This window comes from Hyalella azteca, unplaced genomic scaffold (assembly GCF_000764305.2).
Source record: "Hyalella azteca isolate HAZT.00-mixed unplaced genomic scaffold, Hazt_2.0.2 contig16009, whole genome shotgun sequence".
Taxonomy (NCBI): Eukaryota; Metazoa; Arthropoda; class Malacostraca; order Amphipoda; family Hyalellidae; genus Hyalella; species Hyalella azteca.
The window spans coordinates 130,253-141,340 of record NW_025945836.1 but is presented as its reverse complement, the minus strand read 5'-3'; the positions used below and the strand labels follow the sequence as shown (position 1 = coordinate 141,340).

The 11,088-nt window shown below is 42.9% G+C and overlaps 1 protein-coding gene across 1 annotated transcript in view; it reads right to left on the bottom strand.

Moving 5' to 3' along the window:
- Nucleotides 1–10,744: 10,744 nt before the first annotated feature.
- Nucleotides 10,745–11,088, bottom strand: part of LOC108668380 (glycine-rich cell wall structural protein 1-like) — a 9,201-nt gene continuing 8,857 nt past the window's right edge. The window contains exon 3 of the mRNA XM_018155579.1: nt 10,745–11,082. Within this exon, the coding sequence (XP_018011068.1) occupies nt 10,745–11,082 (338 nt within the window). The remainder of the gene's footprint in view (nt 11,083–11,088) is intronic.

Below are 11,088 nucleotides of genomic sequence, written 5' to 3'. Positions count from 1 at the left end.
GACATGATGGAGGATGACATGATGGAGGATGACATGATGGAGGATGACATGATGGAGGATGACATGATGGAGGATGACATGATGGAGGATGACATGACGGAGAATGACATGATGGAGGATGACATGATGGAGGACGACATGATGGAGGACGACATGATGGAGGATGACATGATGGAGTATGACATGATGGAGGATGACATAATGGTGGATGACATGATGGTGGATGACATGATGACAAACTGCTGCTGCAGTTCGTCTTCACAAACGAATGCAGCAGCCACAGCAGCGATATGAGCAGTAACAGCTGCAGTAACAGCAGCAGTAACAGCTGCAGTAACAGCAGCAGTAACAGCTGCAGTAACAGCAGCAGTAACAGCAGCAGTAACAGCAGCAGTAACAGCAGCAGTAACAGCAGCAGTAACAGCGGCAGTAACAGGCTGCAGTAACAGCAGCAGTAACAGCAGCAGTAACAGCAGCAGTAACAGCAGCAGTAACAGCAGCAGTAACAGCAGCAGTAACAGCGGCAGTAACAGCAGGAGTAACAGCAGCAGTAACAGCAGCAGTAACAGCGGCAGTAACAGCGGCAGTAACAGCGGCAGTAACAGCAGCAGTAACAGCGGCAGTAACAGCGGCAGTAACAGCGGCAGTAACAGCGGCAGTAACAGCAGCAGTAACAGCGGCAGTAACAGCGGCAGTAACAGCGTCGGGTGTCCCTGTGTAGTAAAGTTTATCTTCACTCCATAATTTATGGGCCAGGAAATAACATCTCGCCTCGCACGGTCTCCACCGTCTAAACTAACCTTACTAATATTTGGAGACCGAACCGAACTAATGTTTGGAGACCGAACCGAACTAATGTTTGGAGACCGGCCCAAACACACGTTGTCGCCAGTCGCAGATGAGTCAAGCTTGTTCCCCTCGTTTTGGTGAGGTTTTATAAATGTTTGCCTGTGTATTATCGTGTGTTTTAGTCTGTTCTAAACCATGAGATCACCGTCCGACCAAACAAATGACGGTTATAAAAGTTATAATAAATGTTAATTTGTTAGACAAACGGTAATTATGCGTTGTTTTGTTAGATAACCGTTAATTAAACGTTGTTTCGTTAGATAAACAGTAATTAAACGTTGTTTTGAGAGATAAAAGTTAATTAAACGTTTTTTTCTTAGTTAAACGTTAATTAAAAGTTATTTTGTTAGATAAACGTTTATTAAACGTTGTTTTGTTGGATAAACGTTAATTAAACGTTATTTTGTTAGATAAACGTTAATTAAACGTTATTTTGTTAGATAACCTAGATAAACGTTATTTAAAAGTTGTTTTGTTAGATAAATGTTTATTAAACGTTGTTTTGTTAGGTAAACGTTAATTGAACGTTTTTTTGTTAGATAAACGGTAATTAAAAGTTGTTTGGTTAAATAAACGTTTATTAAACGTTGTTTTGTTAAACAAACGTTAATTAAACGTTATTTTGTTAAATTAACGATAATTCAATGTTGTTTTGTTTAATCGAATCGTGATTTTGTGGAATCTTTTTTGTTAAATTAACGTTACTTAATTCTTATTCCAAATGCCTGAAGCGCGTTGCTTGGTGGAATTAACGCTATATTAAACGTTGCTTTGCTAAATTGACGTTGAATAAAACGTTATTGTGTTGAATTAACGTTAATTAAACGTTGTTTCCACGTTGAATGCCTCGTGTGGTCTATGTACATAAAAAGTTATTATGGACGTGAGAACCCAACCCTCTTGTTGAGGGTAGCAGGCGCTAGGGAGCACGCAGGCTGAGGCTGCGTGGATTTCGTTCGATCGAAATGAAGATTTCCTTCAACGAATGAAAACCCTCGAGCTAAATTATCTGAATTAATTTAAATGATTAGAATGATCATCGGAATCTAATGTGATTAAATAATTTAAATGAATATAAGATTTAATTTAGAAGATAGTTCCAACACAAACAGTTAGTCACTGACTAGTCACTGTAATATATAATAATCCCAGTATAATAATCCCGATATGAGTACCGGAATAACAGTATCACCTGGAGTATTAGTTGGGCAATAACAAATACATTATATTCATTGGCGGCAACAATTATATATATACCCCTTTTTATAGATCTTTCAATCCGCTGCACTTCTGGCAACGCGGGCAGCGGATGAACCGGGTGAGACAGCCGGGACACCCGCCTCCTCAACCGGTGCCTGCTGTAGGCCAGTAGCTTTAGTAAGCAGCAACTGCAGCAGCAACAGCAGCAACAGCAGCAGCAACAACAGCAACAGCAACAACAGCAGCAACAGCAGCAACAGCAGCAACAGCAACAGCAACAACAGCAGCAGCAACAGCAACAGCAACAACAGCAGCAACAGCAGCAGCAACAGCAGCAACAACAGCAGGAACAACTGCAGCAGCAGCAGCAGCACAAACAGCAGCAACAACAGCAGCAGCAGCACAAACAGCAGCAACAACAGCAGCAGCACAAAAAGCAACAACAGCAGCAACATCAACAACAGCAACAACAGCATCAACAGCAGCAACNGACCTCCGTAGACCTTACGACCTCCGTGGACCTTACGACCTCCGTGGACCTTACGACCTCCGTAGACCTTACGACCTCCGTGGACCTTACGACCTCCGTGGACCTTACGACCTCCGTGGACCTTACGAACTCCGTGGACCTTACGACCTCCGCGGACCTTACGACCTCCGTGGACCTTACGACCTCCGCGGACCTTACGACCTCCGCGGACCTTATGACCTCCGCGGACCTTATGACCTCCGTGGACCTTACGACCTCCGTGGACCTTATGACCTCCGTGGACCTTACGACCTCCGTGGACCTTATGACCTCCGTGGACCTTTCGACCTCCGTGGACCTTACGACCTCCGCGGACCTTACGACCTCCGTGGACCTTATGACCTCCGTGGACCTTACGACCTCCGCGGACCTTATGACCTCCGTGGACCTTTCGACCTCCGTGGACCTTACGACCTCCGCGGACCTTACGACCTCCGTGGACCTTACGACCCCATCAAATAAAGGGTTCAATTGAGCCCCTTTCTTCAACACCTTTCACAATTTTTTACGTCACTTATAATAAGCCTCGCTTTAAACCCTTGATAAGAACCTTGAATCAGCCCTTAAGCTTTTTATTCAACCCACCGACGTCCAACCCACCGACGTTCATTTTTTGACTTTGATATATACGAATTTTTTTCACGCAAATATTGGCATGAAAATAACGTGACAAGTAATAAAATATTGGCATGAAAATAACGCGACATGTAATGTAAATATTGGCATGAAAATAATGTGCCAGGTAATGTAAATTTTGGCATGAAAATAATGTGCCAGGTAATGTAAATTTTGGCATGAAAATAATGTGCCCGGTAATGTAAATATTGGCATGAAAATAACGCGACATGTAATGTAAATATTGGCATGAAAATAACGCGACATGTAATGTAAATATTGGCATGAAAATAACGCGACATGTAATGTAAGTATTGGCATGAAAATAACGCGACATGTAATGTAAGTATTGGCATGAAAATAATGTGCCAGGTAATGTAAATATTGGCATGAAAATAACGCGACATGTAATGTAAATATTAGCATGAAAATAACGCGACATGTAATGTAAATATTGGCATGAAAATAAACCCACCGACGTCCAACCCACCGACGTCCAACCCACCGACGTCCAACCCACCGACGTTCAACCCACCGACGTCCAACCCACCGCCGTCCAACCCACCGACCAAATTGACACGAGAATGGGACTTGATCCCTCAAGAAATGCTGCGTGTCTCCTGTGAAGCTTTCCCGTGTAGATTGGAGACCGTCATTAGAAATAAGGGTGGTCATATTGAATAAATATGTCTGAGAATTGTTTAGGTAATTCTTGGCTACTAGCTCATCCAATAAAAAACAATACACCTGTTTGTTTCATTGAGAGGTATCAAAAAACATGCGTTGCCATAAATATGGCGGACCCTGTATGTCCATTAACCAATAAGATAAGAACTTTATATCTCTGCTGTTTTGCCATCACATGGCGTCTGTAGCTATTTATCATTGTAAATATTAATAACTCACGAGATTACTAGAAGGAAATCTGTAATTTTATATATTTTACTGCCCTAATTATGTACAGTTCTTGAGAGCCCTTGCCGATGGCCTACGTCAAATAGACTAAAATAAAGTAAATATAATCAACATTCTGAGCCAGTTGATCATGGCCAGTCCCAATATCTATATTATTTTTGACAATTTTGTAATAGTTTTAAGACACTTACAAGAGGTTCTTCTTATCCTTCGTGTTCTGGTAAAATAAAACTATCCACCGGACGAGTGTTAAAAATTTACTAATAGTTCATGATGTACTGCGGAGAACATTCGCTTGTACTTTAAGGTCAAGTGATAGGGATTGTTGTACGAACTTCATAGCGAATCACAGTCTCGACCCAGACTAGCCGCTATAGCTTACATAACTTATGCTGACTCACTTTCATTATACTCATAAACTCTGAGTTAAGTTGGTAAATGCCTGATGTTTAAACTCAGTTAGAACCTTATTGACTAGAGTGGAATATCTGTAATATATTTTGTAGTGTTTTATTGCAGAAATAGTGTAAATTGTGTCCGTTTTTGAGAATCAATATTGTCTCTTGTAAACCTCATTAAAAATGATTATGAATATAAAATTTTAGGATATTAAATTTCTATTATGTTGATGTTGGAATTATAACTGCCATGTGAAATTCAGGTGCTAATTATGACCTTGTTGCCAGGTCTCTCATCGAAGATACATTTTACAATTTCCGCTGGACCTCTCATATCTCCTTATACTTGCGCTGTTTGGACTGATCGATTTACGCCATCTTCTCAGCATCTATTGCGTCTCATAACTTCTCAGACTTGTGCTGATTTACCTGATTGTTCCTGGCCATCATTTCCCCGCCTTCTAACAGAGGCAACCTCTGACCCCTTTTACCAGAATAAATTACCCTGAAGATTCCCTACAACCTTCATTATTCCACTTAACTTGGCTGCAGTAAAACCTCCAACTCCTAAGTTAGACAAGAATTCCTCCAAAGCCCTACACGTCCAAATGCAGCAGCACACAACCTAATCTAAGATTAAATCAAAGCAAAACCTAAGTCTGCCTAAAAGAAGAGAAGTTTACTAAATTCGAGGGCAAAAACAATAGTTTCTCGGGTGCTTTTTCGAAAAATTACATGTAAAAATAGGCAATTTATATGATTCTCGTTGAAGAAATTGGAAAAAGCTACAGGAGCGGGTAAAATAGGCCATACATAAGCACATTTTTTGTCCGTTTCACAGGTGGCTTCTGCCCAATCCTTCACTTCAACCTAATCAATCCTGAAGCATTCACCGAAAGTGTAAGATGTGACACTGCCCCCTTCCTAGCGTCAGGAATAAACACACAGACGCCATTTAAACCATAAAACACTTCATCAGCATTACTACTCACGGGGAATAGAAGCAAGAAGCTCGGCAGTAACACTATTCACAGAGCGGGCGGTCACCGACAGCAGCACACCACATGCACCCTCACCGACGGCAGGCGCGGCACTGAAACGTTTGTTGCTCGCGCGGTCTGAGGCGCGCAGTGCAGAACCTCCTGCAGGCGTTGGGCGTCATGCCTTCTGTTTAGAGGGCTTCCTTCACTGCTGTCAATCTCTTAACATTTATTAAACATTTATTCGTACTTCTGTTTACAGGGCATCCTTCACTGCTGTTAATCTCTCAACATTTATTCAACATTTATTCGTTAGCATCGCTTGCGGCTCAGCATTGCCTGTATATTTTCCTCACGATTACAATAGCGAGAACTCACCCCACCACCACTCACCCCACCACCACTCACCCCACCACCACTCACCCCACCACCACTCACCCCACCACCACTCACCCCACCACCACTCACCCCACCACCACTCACCCCACCACCACTCACCCCACCACCACTCACACCAGCAAAGCCTGGCTTAAATACAAGACCATTTCAGGACCCGCTTGCCTTACTAAATATTATTTTATCTTATCGCCGTAAATTTGTTGCTTCTTTTATCCTATACTAATTTCTTTCATCGCAGAACCTACTGCCACGACCTATGGTCAGTACAGAAACAACAGTGTCGCCCCTCGAAAATTTTCTTCTTGGATTGTCATAGAAAATTTCCCTTCCCTGCATTTGCATCGCTTACTGAAATAAAATGAATATTCCGTGCGATGGACAACCGTCGCGAAATAGTTCTAATGGAACGCACAAGCAGGGGTAACCTTTTCTTCACGTCGACCCTCAAGAGAATATTTGTATTTACGTCGCCCCCTCCATGAACACACCATACAAGGCAGTCATGAGATAACTTACGCCATTATAGACGTTTTTGATGTTCAGAAACAAGGAGAAATGCCATAAAGAAATGCAGCAAGCGAGACTTATGGTGTACAATATTCTAAGTTTCGAAATATATTTCACGAGAACAAGGCAGTCTACGCTGTTATAAGATAAAAATCGTAAATAAAACATAACTTAACAAATTTTGAAAGCTTAAAATATTTGGAGCTTGAAAAATTTAGTATGAATTTAATTAGACATAACTTCTGACGACTTAATAATAAAGATAACTGCCATGGAAATATGCGCACTGTTTTTCCTCCGTACAAAATGATAAATATACAAAAGTTACCTATTAATACATCCATACTTTATATTAATGAGCTGGCTGAGCATGATGAGCGGCAGCAAGAGTGGTTCACAAAAGAGTGGTTCACAGAGTGTGAACCACACAGAGTGGTTCACACTCGGTGCACCTCAACCGTAAATCAATTCTGTTCTTCAAGTTCAGGCTTTTCTCCGCTGTGCTGAGATCGCGAGGCTAAAACCTCGTGTATGAGGCTGGTTTAGCCTCGTGCGAGTCTATAGCTGCTTTATCTTCTCTTAATATTGCTTTGTAAAGACCTATTATATTGCACTGTTATATTGCATTATTAAGGCCATTATATTGCACTATTATATTGCATTATTTAGGCCCATTATAGTGCACTATTATATTGCATTATTAATGCCATTATATTGCACTATTATATTACATTATTATGACCATTATATTGCACTATTATATTGCATTATTAAGGCCCATTATATTGCACTATTATATTGCATTATTACGTCCCATTATATTGCACTATTATATTGCATTATTAAGGCCCATTATATTGCACTATTATATTGCATTATTAAGGTCAGCAGCAGCAACAGCAACAGCAGCAACAACAGCAGCAGCAACAGCAGCAGCAGAAGCAACAGCAGCAGCAGCAACAGCAGCAACTACAACAGCAGCAGCAGCAACAACAACAACAGCAGCAGCAACAGCAACAGCAGCAACAACAGCAGCAACAGCAGCAGAAACAACAGTAGCAGCAACAGCAGCAACAGCAGAAACAACAGCAGCAGCAGCAACAACAACTGAGGCAGCAGCAGCAACAACAACAACAGCAGCAACAACAGCAGCAACAACAGCAGAAAGAGCAGAAACAACAGCAGCAACAACAGCAGCAACAACAGAAACAACAGCAGCAGCAACAACAGCAACAACAGAAACAACAGCAGCAGCAACAACAGAAACAACAGCAGCAGCAACAACAGCAACAACAGCAGCAGCAACAGCAGCAACCGGCTGTCCTATACCGGCGCTCACATGTATGGATGACGTCACGCTCACGCACGCTATTTTCCTGTCTCCTTAGCAACGTTTACGCTCAACACGTACAGCAGTTCATTAACAACATAATAACAGCAGTAACAGGTAAATATGTCCGCTAAAAAATAATGATATATGTCCGCTATATAATAAGATAATAACAACATATCTCTGCTGTCTTGCCTTCACATGGCGGCCAAATGCAGCCGCGGAAACCTAATCATCCGAATATTGAGCATAAGTTTCCTAAATTCGCGGGTAAAAATGATTTTTTCCTCGGGCGGCTTACGAAAATTACGTGTAAAAATAGGCCGTTTATTTAATTTTCACTGAAAAAAATTTGGAAAAAATCCTAGGAACGGATGAAATTGGCCATATTCACAGGTGGCTTCTGCGCACTCACCACCACTCACCTAACAACGTTTACGTGGGGACCTCATAGAAGTATACCCTCGGTTTATAAAAGGTCCCAGAAGGTTTACTAACATTTGAAACCAGAACCAACACTAGAAGCCATGGTTATAAACTAAACGAACTGCGCTGCAACTTCTCCACGCGAATACATTTCTTCTCGCTTCGAGTCACCGACATGTGGAACAGCCTCCCTGATTACATCGTTGACGCTCCGAGTTTAAACGCGATCAAGAACAGACTAGATAAAGCTATGGAAAAAATATATGTTCACACTTGAAATATCTAGCACCATATTGAACCCGGTGGAAGTCTAGTAGCTATTTCAAACTATCGTCAGTCCTGAGAAGATCCGGTCAAAGGACCTGTTTTTAGATCTCTTGTATGATATGATATGATATGATATGATGTGATGTGATGTGATGTGATGTGATGTGATGTGATGTGATATGATATATGATATATGATATGATATGATATGATATGATATGATATGATATGATATGATATGATATGATATGATCCAAAACGTTTTCATGGAGATGTGGGGAATTTTGGTGAGCGTTATATTTGCATTTAAATTCTTGATGAAGTGCAATTTAATCACACTAATGATCGATGTACAAACTCATTCGTGTTCCTGTGATGAAGCAAAGGCAAGCGAAAAATAATATGAAAGTCTAGTGAAGCTCAGAATTCTTCTGTTGATATTAGGAGTCTGTTGATTCTAAGGAGATAAACAGACAGCTCGCTACAAGCGCTCTCGAACTGAACTGCACACGCACACAGCTTTGTCGGTCCTGCTCACTGCGATGCGTCGCAAACACCTACGACGTAATCGGTCTTCTTTAAATTGTTGATACAGATATGTCAGATAGAACAACGACTCTTGGATCGCTCCTCCACATAATGTTGGGTCTATATTTCTTGAATATTATCCCGTTGAATCATAAAATTCAGCGAGCCTCTGTAAACTTTGTCTCATGATGACTACCGCACTTCGCTGTGCAGGATTGGTTGAAAATTTGATCGTATTCTTCACATAGTTTAGCAAAGAGCAAAAACAGCAGTGACAACAAAAGCAAAAACAACAGCAGTAACAGTAACATCAGCAGTAACAACATCAACAAAAACAGCAGAAACAACAGCAGTAACAACAGCAACAACAGCAACAAAGCAACAACAAAAGCAGCAACAACAACAACAACAGCAGCAGCAAAATCAGCTACAATAACAGCAACAACAGCAAAAAAGCAGCAACAACAGCCGTAATAACAACAACAATAGCAGCAACAACAGCAGCAACAGCAGTAACAACAACAGCAACAACAACAACAACAGCACCAGCAACAGCAGAAATAACAGCAGCAATAGCAGCAACGACAACAGCATCAACAGCAACAACAACAGCAACAGCAACAACAGCAGTAACAACAGCAACAGCAACAACAGCAACAACAACAGCAGCAACAGCAACAACAGCAGCAACAACAGCAGCAGCAGCAACAGCAACAGCAGCAGCAACCGCAGCAGCAACAACAGCAGCAACAGCAGCTACAGCAGCAACAGCAGCAGCAGCAACAACAACAGCAACAACAGCAACAACAACAGAAAAAACAACCGCAAAAACAGCAGCAACAACAACAGCAACTACAGCAACACAGCAACAACAACAGCAGCAACAACAGCAGCAACAACATTAACAACAACAGCAACAGCAGCAGCGGCAGCAGCAACAGCAACAGCAGCAGCGGCAGCAGCAACAGCAACAGCAGCAGAAGCAACAGCAGCAACAACAACAGCAGCAACAGCAACAACAGCAGCAACAACAGCAGCAGCAGCAACGGCAACAGCAGCAGCACCCGCAGCAACAACACCAGCAGCAACAGCAGCTACAGCAGCAACAGCAGCAGCAGCAACAACAACAGCAACAACAGCAACAACAACAGAAAAAACAACAGCAACAACAGCAGCAACAACAACAGCAACTACAGCAACACAGCAACAACAACAGCAGCAACAACAGCAGCGGCAGCAGCAACAGCAACAGCAACAGCAGCAGCGGCAGCAGCAACAGCAGCAGCGGCAGCAGCAACAGCGGCAGCAGCAGCAGCAACAACAGCAACAGATGCTCGGACTGACATCAGGAGCTGAAGCCCACGCAGCACAATACAAGTGCAGTGCACAAGAACTTCGCTGTGCTGCAAGCCTCACCAGCACCCCCGCCCAACCCTTCAACTGTGATGGGGTTCAACGATAAACAAACCCTGGTGGGGGTCGTGGGGTGCAGATATATGGGCCCCACACCCCTCCCCATTCATTTCCGAGCCCCCCCCCAGTACTGATACAGTGAGGCCTGGTGAGGCTGCAACCAACTTGCTGGGCGGTCGCCATCGCAGGGCTTGTGCTTATTTAATGCGGATATTGGCTAACTTTTATTGCTTACGTACTTTTAACTTATATATTATTTTATTTCATGCATAAGCCCTGTTTTTATGGCCTTTTATTTTCATTTCCAACTTTTTCTTTTTTACAGACATTTATTAAAAAACTAGAAATAATTTATTCTTTAACGATGATGACACAAAATACAATCATCTCAGAACGTACGACCTCCGTGGACCATACGACCTCCACGGACCTTACGCCCTCCGTGGACTTTGCGACCTCCGCGGACCTTACGACCTCCGTCGGCCTTACGACCTCCGCGGACCTTACGACCTCCGTGGACCTTACGACCTCCGCGGACCTCACGACCTCCGCGGACCTTACGACCTCCACGGACCTTACGACCTCCGCGGACCTCACGACCTCCGTGGACCTTACGACCTCCACGGACCTTACGACCTCCGTGGACCTCACGACCTCCGCGGACCTTACGACCTCCGTGGACCTTACGACCTCCGTGGACCTTACGACCTCCGTAGACCTTACGACCTCCGT